Genomic DNA, 19,898 nt, shown 5'->3' on the forward strand with positions numbered 1-19,898 from the left:
CCTTTTGAGAGTTAAGAGAGATTAGGTATGTTTAGGGTATTAATAATGACTTGAATTGAGAGTCTTAAATTCTTAGTCAGTGCCACCCAAATAGATGACTGGATTTTAATATGACTTACTCTTAATAAAAGTGACAAATGTAAAAAAGTAATGTTTGAATCCACCTGCCTATACCATAGTACTGTTAAGCATTATTAGGTATTTTACTAATTGATTGAGTTCCCAATAATTGATGCAAAATAGTGTTAAGTATGCAGTGGACTGTAGCACATGTACTTGTCATTTGCTGGACATGAGTATTAATGTTAGCGTCGAGGTTTTCAACCCATACAATCAGTAAAATGGAGAACTAAGATCAAGAGAAAAAATGCCATAGAAACCGTATTTTAATCTAAATCACATGAGGGAGTATTTAAGACATAAGGAATGTGGCATGAGCAAGAGGAGTGGCTACAAGGAGTCTAGGACCAATGCTCTCTCAAAGCAACGTGTGTGTTAGGATTCAGATATATTATCACACTCACCAAATAACAGTAACTTCATAACAAAATCCCATTAGTCCTGTTTCCAGAAATGAACTCTATTTAAAAAAAAAAACAAACAGTACAATATTACTACAGTAGGCCTCATCAGCCATATTGCCACCCCAAGCTGGCTTCCAGCTGATAAGTAACTACCTGTCACGGACCAGCTGGCAATTCTAAGTAGCTGCATCTGTACTTGCTTCAACACACTGAATGACATAATACAATACAATAATTTGTTATTAAGACAGAGAGCCTGGATTTGTATCCCTCAGCTGCCCAAACTGAACTACCTAAACATACAGTAGAACAAGAGTGCAATTCATGTATTGAGTGCTTTCCTATTTGCAGCCTAAGTAAAAAGAGTTGGAACAAAGCTAGATAAAATTAACATAAAATGGGCTTAACCAAGAGCCTTATAGAAAAAAAAATACATATTATATATTCATAATAATAATCTTATATCTGTATGGCTCTTGGTTTACCCATGCTACTATTGCTGTAACTGAAACTAAGTGCCTGTCTCTGTGTAAAAACCTCCTGGCCTGTAGGTGGCAGTGTGACCAATAATTCAAGCTCAAACAAAAAAAGAGAGACAACATAATACGCATGCGCGTCTTAAGTCTACGTCAGCTCTTCTCTATTAACAAGCAGTCTGAACGCGACGTGGCCCTCAGTCCTCTGACTGTCTTCTCATCTTAAACCACACAAACAGGTAAGCTGCGTGTTATTATATTCAAATTTACTGTGTTGTTTACTTATATGTAACCTACCAACAGGTATGACACTTTTTTTTTTACTTGTATTTTTGTTATAACGTTATATTGGATTTCCAGCTAACCTAACATTACGTCGACCTCCATAGCTCTTTTTGCGATAACGTTAGCTTGCCAGGATGAGTGAAAACTAACTTCAAAACATGCTTTTCACTGATGAGGACACGTATATTTTAATTCACATATTAATATTGTATGGAAATAGAGAAACTGTACGGTATATTAACCAGTATCTAGTTATGGGAGTCATAAAAAGCTCAGGCTGCTGAAGTCAACGTCAGCACTGAGAGCAGTCCAAGCTTTAACACTGATTTTGTTGTGTTGCTGTCTACAGCCTAAACACCATGGATCAGGTAATGCAGTTTGTTGAGCCCAGCCGGCAGTTCGTCAAGGACTCTATAAGGCTCGTAAAGAGATGCACAAAACCCGACAGAAAAGGTAGGTTCATACTTTTCATTTGGCCCAGTTTTTGTTGTGCTGGTTTACAGCGTCTAAGCTTCAGTTCAATCCAGCTACCGACTGTCAAGCTAAGGCATATGGGATCTAAAAAAGCATGACTGTTCATTTTATTAAACTAGATGATTTGATTTTTGCTTTATTTTGACATTTATTTCTGCCCTCCTTCAGAATTCCAGAAGATTGCCATGGCCACAGCGATTGGGTTTGCCATCATGGGTTTCATTGGTTTCTTCGTCAAACTCATCCACATCCCCATCAACAACATCATTGTGTGAGTAATAGAAACACATCGCTTATTTACTTGGTAGATTGTGTCATACAACCGGTGACTGATTGCCTTTTTTTAAAATTAGTTTTCCAGTTAATCAGTTAAGAAAAATGTTTAAAATATTTAAGAGGAACAGTGATTGAATTGAAACTGAATTAATTAGACATTGTGTGTGTGTGCCCACTGATATCATTGATGACTGCCCACTCTCCTTTCCTAATCAACTGCCTTGTCTCTATTCACTCACTGCAAAGTTAAATAACAGTTGAATTAAGACATTTACTGAAAGGCACTATGTCTGTCCACTCGTATCATTTAGATCCCCGTTTGAGACCCTTAATTTTATGTATTGTTAACACTAATGATTTACAGATCAAACTACACTAAATCTTAGTTGTCTGTTATAGTTATAGTATAGTTATAGTATAGTAATCAGAAAGCACAGAATTTAATAGACCAAATTCCAGTGACCAACAAGTATATAATTAACATCAGCACTAACCATTAAAAAACTCTTATTAGGGTTTTATATATTTATATATAGATATCATAAGACAGCTTGTTTTATTACATAAATGATACATTAGCATTAACTAATGGATGGACCAGAAGTTATTTACATTTATTACATTACTTAATAGGCATTAATACAATGATCGTTATTATAATTTGTTAATGAATTGCATAGTTAGGTTTTATCATTGCACAAAGGATGAGAGAAAAGCAGTCACACTGGTAGCATTTGTGATTTTATTTTTTACACAATAGGATAAAACATTCAAATACCATTAATTCAGGCTGTTGTCATAATAGTCAGAATATACAGTATCCGAAAGTGCAGAAGTTGGATTGTCTGTTTTTGAAAGAAAATGGTGTTACAATGGTAAAACACTAGCATGTGGTACTGATACACAATCACTGTATTTTAGGGAGTAGTTCTTAAGATTCATACTGAATATTACAGTAAAATGTCTTCATGTACAATTTTTCCAATCACTAACACTGGTTTTTCTTGTTTTTCTTCTAGTGGCGGTTAAATCCTGGTCAAGCAAAAACAAACTTCAATACCCCGGGACAAGAGACGTTGGTGCAAAGTGTTATTGGGCTGGTGATGTGATTGGGAACTGGAGGGATGGCATTTTTACATTCTGTGCATTTATATTTCACTGTGTAAATAAAACAAATGGAAACAAACACTGACTGATTTTTATCCTGTCTACCCATAAATCCTTGCTGTCACTACAGCATGTAAACAGTTTGGTTTTTACCTTTTCTCACTTTCAGTCAAGTACAGTATTAAACTCATCAAAAGGCACAAATACTTGGAAAGTACTTTTCCATAGTAGAGATATTCTTAATATGGTAGCTACAAGAGGACAGTGAAACAGAAGCACTGTTGTCAAAGGCACATTCTGTAGGCTGTGATACAAAGCAGATACCGGCACACATTTAAAAGAAGATATACTGTTGATATGGTAATGTCTCTAATTCTGCTTCTAAATCCTTTCCTAAAACTATTAAAACGTGTTTTAATTAAGGGAACTAGATGTTTCTATAGAATAAGGCTTGGATATAAGATGCATATATTCATTTTGACTGTAATCATGTACAGTGAGTATTGTTGCATAAAACCTAAATGTGTAAAGTGTAAAAAAAAAAAACATATCCTTAGCAAGGATGGCCACTATGGTACTAAACCTAAAGTTCAGTTTTTAATTTTTTTTACGTACGAAACATATAAAACAAGTAAATTTGCCATAGCTCAGCTGTAGAAAAGAAGTCACATGTTCTGATTAGTCAAATACTGATCGAGAAGATGACTTTCTTCTGTGTCATTTCCCATCCTTACGGATACCCATGCTCCAGAGGAGAGGCTGGTCTGTTGTCACGGTTACAGACTTCCTGGGGTTTCCAGGGGCAACAGGTTCATAGGTGTTGGAGGTGCTCACTAGCTTCCCAAACTGCAGCACCTGGTTATCTGGACAGATGAGACAAGACACGTAATTAAATTCAGCAGTAATAAGGGCCTACTGAGTGACACTTAATGGCTACTTTAAATAGTCTAGTTCAATTATTCAGACGGTAAAAGTAGAAAATTAGTTTCCAGTGTGACTAGTTATCTTATAATGCACACTGCCATCTGTACTTTCTGCTGTTTGAATATTAATAATGCAGCTGTGTGTCAAGGCCTCGTTAGAGAGGATGTGGTCTGGAGCAGTTTGTGTCCCCGTATAACCGAAGCAAGGTGGTCCGCATGACTTTGCTTTTTGCCTGACCAAAGAAATGTGGAGCTAGCGAGCGAAGCAGTTTGAGGCCAAAGAGGGTTCACAGCCAAAACCACACACATTCACAAAGGCTATTATGGTAAGGCCAGTGAGCATATTCCCACTGTGAGGTTACTGAAGTGCAAACAAATCCTCTCAAAGAGAACCCTTCAGCTCGCGCTAACAGGAAAGGTGACCACTGAGGTGCAAGAGCCACAAAAGGCTTTTTGTTTGGCATCCTTTATAATGACAAGCAAAGAGTGAGAGGTAATGAACTCTTCAAGGAGACAGCCTTGGCAAGAGGAAAGGCTTCTATCCAGAACCAGTCACTTCTATTTCATTTTCAGACCTAATGCTTTAGAGATTTAACTATAAATGTAGTTAATATTTGCTTTAAATTTGTCTTTGTGCTCTATTGGTATATCAGTGGTCTATGTTTCATCACATATGTAAAAATACTTTTAAATACTTGGTCACAGTATCCATTATTCTTAATAGATCCTTTATATTTTTTACACATATAATGATACTATTTCACCCATGTACTGTAAAATCTCCTTGTTGTGATACAATCGTCCCATAGTGTATGAATTAAAGGTGCAGTGTGTAACAATCAGGAGGATCCATTGGTAGAAATGGATTATAATATTCATAAGTAACTCGGATGGCGAGTGGTTGGTTAGTTGGTTGTAGTCTGTAACTTCATCCTACACACTTTAAGGATTTAGACAGATACGTAATGATTATGGGATGATGTAGTCATAACAATAAGCTGATTTTTACGATTGCCTTTATAGTACCGATAATATCACAGATGTATTTGTGAAAAATATGTGTGAAAATATATAATGATCTATTAAGAATAATTGATAGTATGACCAGCATTTAAAAATACTTTTGGATATTATTGAAGGAGAAGACAGGAAATAAGCACAGAGAGATGAAAGAAAGGTCAGTAATACAAGTTATTATCTAGTAACTTGATAAGATGAAAAATATCACCTAATGGGACTTGATGGATTTCTTTTTTTATAAGGGCAAATATAACAACATGGATGTTCCAAAAGTTGAACTGAAAGTGATTTGATTGAAATGAACAATTTATACCTGAAAGGACACCTGGCCAACACTGACATCAAGTGGTCAAAGCAGGAAGTTCAGTTGTATCTATAGGAGCATCCACTTCTACCAGTGTGAGTCTGCCTGAGTGGTTAATTTATCACCAGTTACCTAAAATAAAATGTGTAAGTATCTTTGATCCTGACCATGCAGGTGAAAATACATCTCTAAACTTCACAAATGAGTGGCTCTAACTAACAACAGAACATGAATGTTTTTGAGAGGAATTTAGTCATGCAAAATAATGACTCTTTAAGGGAAACAACAAACCACAGACCATGCTTTAACAAGCCCAAATGACAGAAAAATGAGTTTGGATTGTCATTTTTCCCATTAACAGTTACATGTATTCACACAACATTTGCTCTGCATAAGCTGAGCTGACAAACGCTCTGAGAGTGGAGCTGTTGGATCGTGTCTAATGTGAAAAGGGCAAACTCACCTCAGGAGATTTACACCTGGGGCTTTCTATTATTCATTCACTATTATCTGTCACTATGTTCTTACAATCTGCAGCAAATGAAATAGTAAAACATTTCTAACTGAAACTGTGACCCTGCAGGTCAGCAAGAAATCTACAAAATTCAGCTTTCATTGTTTTCAAAGACAAAAGGTTCTACTGGGGCTTTTGGCACTAATTCAAATGTGGGGTTTTTTGGGAAACATTCGTCTGTTTAGGCCTTCTTTTCATTCTCTAAAGTGTTTTATATCTCAGCTCTCTCAACTCTGGCAGCTATGACTTTACTTTTCTTTTTTAGCTATCTTGATGTAATTATCTGGCTTGCCTGCTTGGTGTCAGTGGGCCATGAGCAGTCTTTGAAAGAGAGTTTGAGGATTAGTGCTGTGAGTGGCACAAACCACAGTTGTAACTAGGAGGGCCAGATGAGGTTTTTTTTTCTACCTGTCAATCATTTCCACCCCATTAATAACTCTATTTTATTTTCATTTATGGGAATAGCATTGCCATCTGCTCTACTGAATATATTGTGACTGGACAAACCACAAGGCACCCATTTGTAACTTTTCACACATTCTAACGACAATACAGATAACAGAGAATGCATTAATTGACATGTTTGTGAAGACATTTAATCTGACAGCGGTCGCTGTGCAGTTAATCGACTGGGTAATGTATTACATAAAAGAGACTCCTTTTGCATGATCAAAAGGACAGGCGAAACCCTACAATCAGCATGATTCAGGAACAGAATAAGTTTCCATTAACCAAAATATATGCATAGATTTTAGTTTTCCACCATATTCTATCACAGAGATGGATACAATAGCAAAACAATTCACCACAGGTCAAGAGTTGCTTTACACAAGTGAATACAATACAGTACTACATCCTTACAGCATGCCACATAGACTGTGTTGTCTATGTACAACACATATAATTCAAATGTGTAAAATCTGTTTGCAAGGAAAATTACAAAACTATATGTTAATGTATGTATATTTATGTTATAGATTTTAAGTCTCTTATGTTTCCTACATACGGGTTGCAGAGTGAGTTTTCATGAAAGTTTAAATCAGATCTCAAAAGCACTGGCTGAGCAAAAGTCTAAATTATTCCTTCAGCTGCAAGTCCAGGAGTATTTAAAGGAACCATTTTTCTCCAGGCTCAGAAAATTGGGTGCCAAGGCAACTGTGCTGCATCATTAGTGCAAAATATCTTAGATTAGTCTTTTTTGAGAGCTTTGTAAATGTTGATAAAATAAAATTCAATACTCTGCACTTAGAGACATAAATTCTGGGTCTTACAAATGGAAAAGCCTAACGAGGGACAAGGACTGTAAATGAGCTACAGCTAGAGGTCCTATACACATTGCATTGGTTGTATTTTATTTAAATGTAGCAATGCCTCCATGTACCACCCCTGTCAAATAAATGAAGAAAATGCAATTTCTATTCACTTGTGAAGAATAAGGAGGCTAATTAATCATACAACCTGATTAAGAAAATATTATGCCTCAAACATAATACAGTATATTGCACAGTATTAACCCAACCCAACACCTGATAATTGCATTGTTTCAACATCCTCTAGAAGAAAGAAAACACAAAGAGCATTAAAAAATTATAATTTTATGAATATGCAAAAATAGTTACGGGGCAATCACTTCATACAAAGGCGAAAATGAACACAAAGGAACAAAGACAGGAGAGAATGAAGCAAATCATTTGTCCACAGGCGCCTGCACGCACATCAAACAGGGACAAAAAAAAAAAAAAAACCTATTCTGCTTCAAAGACTGCCAGACAAGCATGGTATTAGACCAGCGTGACTCAGAAAGGGGAGGAAAATAAGCTGTATGTGAAGTTAGAGGTACTTAATAATTGAGTGAGCACAGAGCCACAGTCACTATGCTATGGGTGTATGACAATAGTGTCCGACTGTGTTAAAGTGCCGGCCTGAAGTTTTCACTCTGCAGGGTAATGGCTTTCTGCCCGGTTCATACCGGCAGAGCCACCAGGGTTACCAAAGAACTGGAAAAATAGAGAGAAGTCAAGGCAAATGTTGTTGTATTTTGTGTGTGAGTGGGCATGTGTACTCTTATAGCTCTCTTTGGGTGGACCAAGAGGTCTTAATAGGCAAACGGAAAGATAAACAATGATTTCTGTGTGGATTCTCATTAAAAATGTGAATTTTATAGCCCCTAAAAATATTTTCTCACCAGGTTTCTCATTATTTCTGCCAAAGTTTGGACAGATTTCTGCATTTGCGTTTTTCTGAAAGTGGGCTTGTTTGGAAAAGGGTAATATCATCTAGGTCTGTACACCAATTATAATTTAGAAATATTTTAATCAAAATGTGATAACAGTTGGTGGGTAGTTTTTCTTATGCTGCAAGGCCACTAGCTATCAAATCTCATCAAACCTTATTTATCCGTGAATATTTAATGTTGTAGGAAAATATTTAAGATCTAAATCTTGAGTTTCTATAGCTTAGCTTTAAGGTCTTTGTGTAAGGTTTGGAATAGGGTTACAAAAATTATACAGTAAGTGAATGGAATAGCCCAGTAATGTATTAATGATAATTTTATAACAGTAATAGAACAAACATAAATATAGCAACAACTAGCTTCTTCAAAGACACCAATTCAACAGTGTGCCACAAATATTAGGTTCCTCAAGGCTCCATAGCTATACAATAATCATAAGATTTATACCCCAATAACACACTGTGATTATACAACAACACAAATCTGGATGTTTTCAGGGTAAAAAGGGATGGCTGGTGTAATTAACAAAACCACCACCAGAGGCAGCAAAGCACTTACAATAGGAAGCATCAGGAGTCACGCTCAACAGGATGGCATAGTGGCACCTACATTTACTAACACATTATTTCAGCCTGCCTCTCATACACACATCCATTTACAAACATGCACACACACACACACACACACACACACACACACACACACACACACACACACACACACACACACACACACACACACACACACGTGCGTGCAAGCTCTTTACCGAGCACAAAAGGCTTTCAGATGGCTTCATTAGTAATCCCCTCCTTAAAGCTGATACCGATCAATAACGGCCCCAGTTTCAGAGGGGACCGAAATGAACGTCGCACCCTCCAGTGATAACAATGGAGATGTTTGCTGCCTGTAATTGCATTTCCAGCGCCACAGCCGAAAGGGCCCGTCAGCTGTAAGTAGACCGTATTTACACAACAAATTACCCAGGAGAGAGGGTGGGTGAAGAGAGAAGAGACTCGCAGACACACTGCAGTGGACAGGTAGAGAGGGGAATTATGGGTGTTAGGGGCCATTTTTGAAAGCGAGACACGACTGGTGCTGCTCTATTTTTGCCTCTCAGTGAGTTTTTTCTGTAAACAGGTTCTGGAAAAGTCCTGTTATAGCTGTTACATGAAGCATTTTTAAGTACTGAAAGATTAGTGTCACATTATCTATGATATATTAGTGCACTGTCCAAACCGGGCACAGGTAACTGGTGTCTATCTAAAGCTTCCATTGATTAGGATCATATTTTCTATTAGACTAAATGTCTTTCTTTTGCAGAGTGATTCACTCTGCTTTACTGTACAGGTTGCACCCATTAGAAGTTATTTTTCTAATTTTACTAATCACTTGTTTAATTGCCTTTAATTGATAGTGAAAGCTCAAAATTGACAGGGGGGACAGAGGGGCTGACATGCAGCAGAGGACTCAACCCTAGTACATGGGGCTCTACCAGATGAGCTACCAGGACGGCCAGCACATCACACCTTTAAAAATAACATTGAGCTAGTCACTGTGATCCCAGGTACTCAAACACAAACTAACAGATCATTTTCTTTCTCATTATATCTGAATGTGTTTAGTGTCAAACACGGGTCCCCCTTTTAACACAACTTGTCATCGAGAGGCAAATTGAACTCATTCAGTCAGCGGGCAGATCCTCCACTCCTTCAGACCAGTGTGCTATCAAATTTCATCACGCTTCACAGTTCGAGAGAGAAAATCATTTTCTATAAATCATGTTTGTTCAATACTGAGCTGTCCAATTACTGAAATGAGGTGAATGTACGACTGTGTTCTGCTGAATTCCGCCAGTCACTTGCCACCTTTAGAAAGACACTGTACATTATTGAAATAAATAGACAGCCGAGTACTAAGAGAACAAAGAGATATTTAATAGGCCCAAGTCTGATCTAAGGCCTGTTTCACCAAGCAATCTTGGGGAATATACTGTTCATCCTTCAAAAACCTGAAATGGTTCACGGTTGCCTGTAGTTTGCAGATGGATGAGACGAAGACTTCAGTTAATGTACAATTTACATTATTCAGCCAAGTATATCTAATTCTAACAGAATTTCACTGGTTGGTTTACTGGTTGAACCATTCAGATGCAAAACTACATTAGACCCTCTTAGAGTTTTGTTTGTATAGTTGATTCAAATCCTTTGGAGTGTGAACAATGATCACGCTCCATGAAAAGCAAAAACTCAACTGATATTATATAAGAATGTACAAGCACTTCCACTTTTAGTTATGTTAATAAACTATAACAAATGACATTTCGAATATCAATCATCTGAAAAATATGGCTTTTCTATGCAAGAAATCCTGCACTGTACATATTACATCAGCCTGTAATTTCAATACAGCAGTGTCCTTCATTTTCTCTACCTGACATTCTCCTTATATTTAAGGCTATTTATTGGCCATGACATGAGCTAAGGCGTGCACTAGCACTGTTAGCACCATCTGCTGTGCAATGATAGCTGCTTCCATTAAATGTTTATGATGGCACTGCTGAGTTCGTCTAAGAGTGTGAGGTGACAAACACTGTTCTGGCTTAAGTTGACCTTCAGATAAGAAAACTCGTCTCTGCTGGGAATGCGGTATCAGTCAGTAGAGCAGACAAAAGTGCAAACAGACAGAAGAGCAAATTATATATTTTGATATTCAAGGGTGATTGTGGGGATATGTCATTGTTCATGTGTTTTTCTTGATGGAGGGGTTGAGTAGATAAAGTGATAGGGTTGATGCCTTTGTGCAAATTAATATCCTGTCATGAATACTTGAGTTGACTGTGTGTGTGCGTGCGTGCATGCGTGTGAGAGAGTGTTTGTCTACACATAAGGTCGTAGCTAATGCACATTTGGTCCAAAATATGTGAATGTGTCTGTTCATGTGTGCACTCCTCCTCTGCCTCCTTGCTAGTCTGCAGCTCCACTGGGGGTACTAGCAGCAGTTCACATCAGGCTGCTCTTCGTTCCCCCTCTGCCCCCCGTGTGTGATGTGCACAGCGTCAGAAATCTACAGATCCATAAATAAAACCATAAAACAGCAGTTTTCCCTCCCGCTGCCACACTGCACCGCAACAGAATACATACACTTTTCATTTCCCCTCTCTAGGACCTTGGTGAGTGGGAACGAAGGACAGAGGGAGGAAATGAGAGGGAAAAGAGAGGAGTTAGGAGAGGGAAAGGGTGGGTTAGAAAGGCAGAGTGGCAGCATCGTTATGTTAAAATGTGTAGGAAGACAGTGAGTAGAAACGTGTAGAAAGGGAAATGAAAGAAAAAGCAAGAGAGAGATAAAGGGAGAATAGATTAATTTTTTTAGACTAAATTCCTGAAAAAATGAGACAAAAACACAAGGTGAGAGTATGGACAGAAAAACATAGGCAAGGAAATAAGAAAAGAGATATGAAAAGAAAAGGAGAAGGTCAGGGTGTGTGTTTGCATCTCGAGAAATAGAAGGAAAAGGACAGATCTTACAGCAAAGATGTCTGCCTCTGGCAGGGACGCTGGGTAATACCTAACTGAACCAAGTTTGTCAGACACATCTATCTGTTTGACTACAAGATAAAGTACATTTCTTTAACCTCCTATGAAAACAATCCTTTCCAGTATTTAGAACGCCTCCTGAATACTGAAATCTCAGGCTGCACACAGTGCTAAAGACTTTAGCTGCAGCTCTTCATCTCAGCAGCTATAGCGACACTTTAAAAGGCAGCCCTGACAACATATTCTTACATTTATTGTTTCTGGATTCATAACTAAATGTTTCCCCCCCTCGCTGTTTCACAGCTAAAGAATGGGATCCAAATGCCTCGTCTATTTTTCTAATAAGGCTGCTGTGTGTGTTCTTGGAGAGTTTGAACCAGACTTCACAGCACAAAACCTCACTTGAAAACTTCAAGACAACGAAAAGGAAAATCCTTTCCTCCTAAAGCGAAGAGGCCGGTGGCCACTGGTAGATCAAAGGGGTTGTAGTAGAAAAATGCGTTTGAAGCACTAAACATGATTTAAGGTGTTACCACATATGTGACCGAATCTGTTACGAGCATTAGCCAACGAGGCTTCCTGCTACTCACACTGCATGTCTAAATTGTCAAAATACTGTGTTTCTGTATCCTCATGTTCAGAATGTAACTAAAAATATGGAACATGTCCTTATTAAAACACAATCTCATTTGCATGCCGATGTGTTTGTGAAGGCTTACATTTCATAAACAACATGCTCTCATTAACAGTGAGGGCAAGCTTTCTAATCTTGCCGAAAGTTTACTTTTAATTAAGATTTCTCAATTGCTTCGGCTCTCCGAGAGACTCTGCTGCCGAAATCCATCTGTGTTCACGTATGTTTGTTTTTTATCAAACTCTGCACCTGTGTTGGATTTGTGTGTGTGTCTATGAGTCTTACGCTGCACTAGTTTATGTGTGGATGTGTGTATTCACAAGCGCTGGTGCCTTGAAATGTTGCGTGTGTCCCTGTGTCTTTGCGCAGCACTGGGAGAATGAGTTAAGAAACCCCATCTGGTGGGACATTTGAAGGTCCTTTACCATTCTGATGACATTTTGAACACTGTGTTTGGAATAGCGTGAGTGTGAGAGTATATTAAGGGTGTTAAGAAAGGTATTTGGAAGGGCTGGAGAAAGAGAGACGGAGAGGGAAAGAAAAGGCATGTGGATTATGTAAAGATCTGAATGTAAAGATCGAAATGTGTGTGTGTGTGTGTGTGTGTGTGCGTTTGTCTCAGACCCAAACATACATGGTCAAATTGTATGTATTAAGAGTGGGCGATAAAATCTATCATGATTTACATCATTTTAGATGATAGCAGTATGTTATAATACATTTTCTCAAATGAGAAACTGCTTTCATCCTAATATTATCAGTTGTCATATGGTCAAACTGTATAAATATTGTGATATTTAAAACAAATGTATGCAATACAATGTGTGCTGCAGAAAAACGATCTACACTCAATACTGTGCCTGAATGCCTCCTATATAGACACAAACAGAGGACTAGAGCTGCTGCTAGTGTTCTGCTTATGTGCTGTAAACAGGCGGTGTAGATATTGTGTAATTCGGAATCATGAGTTCAGTATTACCGTGTCGGACAACATTGACTGTCTTCTTCATTAAAACAACAGGATGGGATGGGTCCTCTAAGCCCACAGATACAAACACACAATTGCTCTTCTGTTCAATGTATGCAATTTCCGATGCAATGCCATTGTTATGCTCTGGCACATTCATTGTATGCTACCATGCCACCTAGCTGCCACTCTTAACATATCGACTCTGGGTTCTGTGTTATAGAAACAAATAAACCAAGTCTACACAACATGTAAGATATATCTTTAGATTTTGTAATATATTTCTTTATATCGCAATTACAAAAACCCAGACTCGACCAAATTTTATGTCACTAGATCAATATGATATTGATTTGTGTGTGTATGAGTGTTTGATGCTTGTTGGTGCGTGGATGTATGAGCCTGATGATATGAGTTATAAGGAACAGGGCTGGAAACAGTGTTGTGGAGTACAAGCAGCTTATTTGCATATCAAGCTGAATGGAAACCTTACAGAGGAAAGCCTCCTCAGCCTTTCTGTCATGAGTGCGCTGACAGCCATTGTTCATGGTCCACAGAAGTTTTTCTCGCTCTTTGTCACATGCATAACACACACACACACACACACACACACACACACACACACACACACACACACACACACACACACACACACACACACATATATATATTTATCTGCACACAATACATAAAAGGACACGCAGTGAAACACAAACAAGAGCACAGTGAAACAAATGCACACGTGCACGTTCACTAATACGAAACACAAGCATATAAAAGAAAAGATACCTTCATACCCTCCCACACACGCTATGCGGGGAAGAGTTGGTTTGTGGATGACAGCTATTCAAATTTGTTGTTCATTATGATCCACGCTAAGCCGAAAACATCATGACGAAGCAGGTTTTAACACACACAATCACACACACATACCGTGCCAGAAGCCATAACTCAGACTGTGTTGCTGCAGGATGAAGGCTTTTTAATATTAAGCTGTCAGATGGGAGAGGGCTGAGTCACAAAGAAATGACTAAGGAGGTTTTCTGCACGCTAGCGCATAACACACACACACACTTGGACACACACGTATAGGACAGTAGTTCTATCTGTCAGTCACAGATGGAGACCTATTGTCTCACTGACCTTCATCACCATAATCATCCATAACGGCTTTGCTTTTTACTTGTTGGAATAAAGTTTTGTGGTGATTTAGTCCTTAAAATGCACACTTGGAAGGAATTTCATCCGCTGACAATAGCTCTTGACCCACATTTATTTCTTTAGGAACGTAATAGATGGCAGTCACTAAGCGGCATAATGGGAAATGAGTGTTTAAAGACAAAGCATAAAGCCTGAAGCATGTGCTGGTCATTTAAACTGCGGCTGCTGTGGTTTTGACAGAGCTCCACTTTGCACTTCAAAACCACTGGAGAGATTAAAAGTCCCAAAAAGTGACAACAGTGACAATGCCATGTGTCAGCAGTGGCCTCTGACCTCCACACAGGGCAAAGGTTGAGCTCAGAGTATAGGTCACAATCAAAATTAAGATATCATACATGTTGTCGCGTAAATATTAGAAAGTCTGAATAACAAACATTAGCATGAAGTCCCTATAACAGCTAAAAGTTGCAAAAACATTGGATTCTGAACTTGATCAACTTCAGGGACATACTGATAGCATGTTCTGATGTAGACTAGATATTGTTGCATCTTTAAGTAGCACTGTAATAAAACATCAGTTTGATATGGAATCCAAAATCACCACGGAAGAAGAAACTTTGTCTTCTGGTGTCAAGCGCTAGGAGACAGCAGTTTGTTGTTGACTGGACTGTCAAATCATAAGACTGTCATAATTTTAACTTTAAACATACACAGGCCATAAAAGCTATAGAAGATAACTGCCCTCAAAGACCTCGCCTGAAGCCAGAGGTGACACGTCTACACTGAGTACAGTGTGTTTAATTTAAAACATTCAGTCTTCTCAAAGCCATTTAGTGTTCTTCATAACTTCCGTTCACAGCGCATGTGTCTGTTTAACTTGAGCTCTTTCGTAAATGAAGGTGTCAGGGTTTTACAATTCCTTTTAATGAACGCCAAGGTATGTTTTGTCTCCCAAAAGTAGCCTTCATATCACTAATGTAAACGCACTGCAACAACTCTACAAAAGCAATATCCATAAAAGCAAAGGAAATATTACATTTAAATATTAAGCTAAGAAAGAACCTTTTAACAGGTTCTGGCTTTAACAATATTTGAGAATTTTAAAAGTCCAACTCACCAATAAAAAGTTCTAAAATGTATGAAAGCTTAGTGTTGTAAACCATCCAACACTGTTGTATAAGTAAATATAATAAATTCTAATTCATGTAAATATTTACATTCAAATTGAATATGTCCTGTGTGCATGCATTAGATATTCCAAACAAACACAGTAAATGTGTTTTCTCTCTCCCATATACTGGAGCATCATCACACATCGGAAAAATGGCCCTATGTTTGTGACAAAATAAAACAGTCATTGCTGTATGAATTTATGAATGTATTTTCTCAATATACACCCCCTCCAAACCCCCTTCCTGAATAAAATACTAATGATAGTAGAACAAAGTATATCCATGAATACATTGTTTTATTTTGAGCAACTGCTTCCAACACATGCAGGCTAAACGGTAAACACAGATCCATGTTTTTAAAGATGCAGCATTATCAAGGCCTACAAAACCTACATTGGACCCCGTACCTCTCCATCATCCACCCACACCTGCTTTCTTTTCCTAAAATCCAACCTCAGCATGACGGCTCAGTTTCTATTTGTGTCAAGGGATAATGTTAGCTCAAAACTTTCAAAGAGTGAGAAATGTTATACCTTTATGTAGGGCAGTTTGACAAACACACTTAATTTAATGGTTAAATATGTTGCATTATAAATAACAGTGGGCTTTAGTGGGTTGAATATAGAGCTCCTTAATAGCTTGCTCTGAATGAGCTTCTCATTACACTGTATCTTTAAACTGTGTGTATGTGTGTGTATGGCATATGGATAAGGTGTCAATAATTGTTTGCAGAACGTAACAGAAGATCTTTGCTGCGCGCTTACTGCACCTATGGAGGCTTGTGTCTCGTCCTTCTAATGCTTCAAGGGGGAAAAAATGCAGAGATGTGTAGGTGCGTATTGAGGAAAGGAATAATGACCGTGGCTTCATGAGTTTGCACACGTGTTAACTAAACAGGGATGAAAAACAAACGCTGAAAATAATTCAGGTCATTAACATACCAGCCAATATCAGCACGTGTATGAGGCTTGCCGAGCTGAATATATTTCCAGGTTTGCAAGATTTAATGCCAAACAAAAAACATTCTAAACTAAACATTCTAATCAGTGTAAATAAATCCACAGTGTAGAGCATACCCCAAATGCCAAATATCTGTAACATGGTTGAACATTAACACATAAGTACAGTTTCATCTGAAGGTTTATGTGCTATAGCTGAGCATGTCAGTGGTTACCAGTGGGTAACTCATTTCTTGCTTTCTTGGCTGTGGAGACTCAATGGCATCCCTTTATGTCAGATTAATATTACAGTGGTTATTTGCTGTGGGCGGTTCACTGCCACTCATTTTGTGCAGGGTAGAGCAAGGGCAATGGAAAGCACAACAGCAAAGAAAATGAGCAGGGAAAAGTAGAGGTTAGGGCTACTTAATGCAAATAAACTGGCTGGGGTGTTAAAGTGTTACTGCAGGCAACACCAATCAAGCATCAGAGCCTACCCAACAAGAGCTTGGTCTGGGTTTATGTGCCCGGGCATGACCAATCAAGAGTGCAAAGAACTCACTCTTATTTTGCATAATCATTGGTATCAGCAACCCAGTTTGAGCTTCTACAGTAAAGCATATGAGAAAAAACGGTTCAAGTCTGAGTCTGCCATTTCTTATGCTACAAATATTTAAGCTTGCAAGAAAGTGCAACATATTGCAGGACTTTGCAACTGTATTTAATATAATATAAAAAAATAATTATGCTCACCATTACTGAACCTGCTTTCCTTGTCAGTTTATCTTTATCCCTTTTTAAAAAGCAGTACTGGACTGCACTGCATACACAACTAACAACATTAAAAACAGCCTGTGGTAGAAGCCTGAGGGTAAGTGCAAAACACCTGAAAAGCTTTATCTTTTTTCACACTTTGTCTGTTTCAACATCTAAAGAGAACTAAACAGTGTTAAACTAACAAAGTCAGATCTCTTTTAAGCAAATCAAACTCACACAGTGTGTGGTTCATTTTGAGTTCTATTGAAATTCAAAAATGTAATTGAAATGTGGGAAGTCAACTTTAACCCAAACACTATTTGCATTTACAGTTATAAATATGTTTATACGTTATATGCAGGTGGAACAAGCAAATGGAAGTAAAAACAAACCAGGAAAGCTTCCACATTGCTGCATTGTTTGGTCAATGAAATGACCAGATGCAGATAAGATTGTAGTACAGCAGAAGATTGGGACATCTAAAATGAAAAAACGGAAAAGAATAAGTTAAAAGAAAACTAGTACATTCCTATTTGTATCCATTTGGCATATAGCTACCAAGAAGTAGATAGAAAGGTGTAAGGAGAAGAAGAATCGTCCTCCTCCAGGTTGCTGCCTACAGTGGTAAAAATAAGAGAAAATGTTAAATCATTAAATTATTGTTATAAAATTATTGTTTACTTTCTTCAAAAGTTTGACAGTTGAATCTGTAAGACATTAACACAATACACATTTCCAGGACCATCAGTTGCCAAGCCACAAAGCAGGCTGACTATGAGAGAGGTGGAGACTAACTACTGTTGCTCTTAATTAAGATTGTGCACTCTCAGTTAATGCTGTTCAGTCTGAACTATGATTTCCTCTATTAAAACACATTAGAAAACCACAATCACTTCTTCTGCAGAGAAGCAGCCATTAGTAGAAGTGTGGAGAGCGCCTCACTTCCCACCTCCAGGTTGACATTATTGGACAAGGGCTGGAGAGCGCTCTAACCCATAGCAGAGTCAGTGGAGCCAAAAACAGAAACCCTGAAGCATGTCTTATTCTCAGGCAGATGCAACAAGATACCACAAGAAAACTGCTGCCACAGTGAGTCCAGGGCGGAAGGAGCAGCATCAATAGGAGAAACCATTCTTGGTCACAAGTAATTGTCTCATTTGTCTCAACTGTCTCATTTGAAAGAAGGTAGATAAATGGTTAGGGCAAGATTGCCATAGGGTATCTATATAGAATTTTGTTTTTCTATTATGTCAACCACCAACACTACCTGTTTGCAGTCTTTATGCTAAGCTATGCCACCTGTAGCTTCACATTTACAGATATGAGAGTGGTGTCAATCTTCTCTCAGAGCCATTAAGCGCATTTCTCAAAATGTCAAGTATTACTTTAATAACAATTTATACTTCATAACCATGTTGAAATATATCTGAGATTGAAAAAGCAGAATTCCATGGTTGTGGGGGGCTCGAGGACAGCTCCTTTAACGACTGGTTACAGTTCCTTTAATAGTAACCACATACTAATCTTTCTGTTGCTGGAGAAACACGTGTTCACCCTGTCCTGTCAAAGCTAATCAGTGCTACACATATGTTAAACCCTGGTCAAGAGCATGGTTGCAAATTCAAGTTTGATACCATTAATTTACCCAACATACAACAAATGTTCACTGTGTTTTTAGATTTACACAAAAAATAAAGAGTTTTGTTTACTTTTTGCCATAGACACCAGCGTTACAATTGACCTATCTCACAATGTCTGACCATGCTACTTCCTTCCACCAAGTTTCATGAAAGTTGGCAAGTAGTTTTTTTTTAAATAATCCTGCTGAAAGACAAAGAACTAACTGCACTGAAAACATAACTTCCTTGGCGGAGGTAATAAATAAACTGGATGAAGCAGGTTTTTTGCCCTATGTACACGCAACATCTGCCATGGTAAAGCGTCCTAGAGAAAGCCTGTCTGAATATCAAATAACTAGAACAGTAAAAGAAGTGAGCACAGAAAAGGACAATTAGGTGATGGAATCAGAGAACAAGAACCTCTCGTACAAAAAGGAAAAGCAAAGAATATGTTATTATAAATTGACTACATTACAGCCAGGTTTGTGTGTGTCTGTGTGTGCACAAGCATGCGTAGAAGCTCTTGCTAAAAGCTCCTACTTCCTGACACTTTCCATAATCCTCCATTTCCTGCTGTGTGTCGGCAACCTCAAACAACAAATGAATGAGACGCCTGCCATTGTCTCTTTCTCTCCCTCTCATATGTCATCTCATCACAATCGTTTTTCATCCTGCTTTCAGTTCTTTACCAAGATCTATTTTTTTTCCCTTGTTGCATTTCTTATTTCTGACTATAGGTCGCTCCCACCCAACTTATCCATTTGTATGACGCTCCCTCTTGACTTTTGACCTCACCCAACAACTATGCGTGCTACACGAGTTATGAACGAATTTAGGCAGGGCATTGTCTTTCGTCACAACCATGTTTCACTGGTCATTACATTTGAGCATTTGTTAGTATCAGAATTAGATCTGCCACATTTCTTTACAGAGGTTGGCTGGTGGGAACTTCAGTCACCATATGTACATACAGTAAATTCTC

At 38.1% G+C, this 19,898-nt stretch overlaps 2 protein-coding genes across 7 annotated transcripts in view; one reads left to right on the forward strand and one right to left on the reverse strand.

Moving 5' to 3' along the window:
- The first annotated feature begins 1,100 nt into the window (after nucleotides 1–1,100).
- sec61g (SEC61 translocon subunit gamma) lies at nucleotides 1,101–3,221 on the forward strand. Its single transcript, XM_051410461.1, has 4 exons — nucleotides 1,101–1,239; nucleotides 1,635–1,738; nucleotides 1,928–2,030; nucleotides 3,055–3,221. The coding sequence occupies exons 2-4, from the start codon at nucleotides 1,645–1,647 to the stop codon at nucleotides 3,062–3,064; spliced, it is 207 nt and encodes a 68-aa protein (XP_051266421.1). The 5' UTR covers nucleotides 1,101–1,239; nucleotides 1,635–1,644; the 3' UTR covers nucleotides 3,065–3,221.
- tpk1 (thiamin pyrophosphokinase 1) overlaps nucleotides 2,764–19,898 on the reverse strand; it is a 60,552-nt gene continuing 43,417 nt past the window's right edge. For all 6 annotated transcript variants that reach the window (XM_051410458.1, XM_051410454.1, XM_051410459.1 and 3 more), the window contains one exon: nucleotides 2,764–4,005. In XM_051410458.1, coding sequence (XP_051266418.1) covers nucleotides 3,860–4,005 — 146 coding nt within the window. In that variant the 3' untranslated portion in view covers nucleotides 2,764–3,859. The remainder of the gene's footprint in view (nucleotides 4,006–19,898) is intronic.

This window comes from Dicentrarchus labrax, unplaced genomic scaffold (genome assembly GCF_905237075.1).
Source record: "Dicentrarchus labrax unplaced genomic scaffold, dlabrax2021, whole genome shotgun sequence".
Classification (NCBI taxonomy): domain Eukaryota; kingdom Metazoa; phylum Chordata; class Actinopteri; family Moronidae; genus Dicentrarchus; species Dicentrarchus labrax.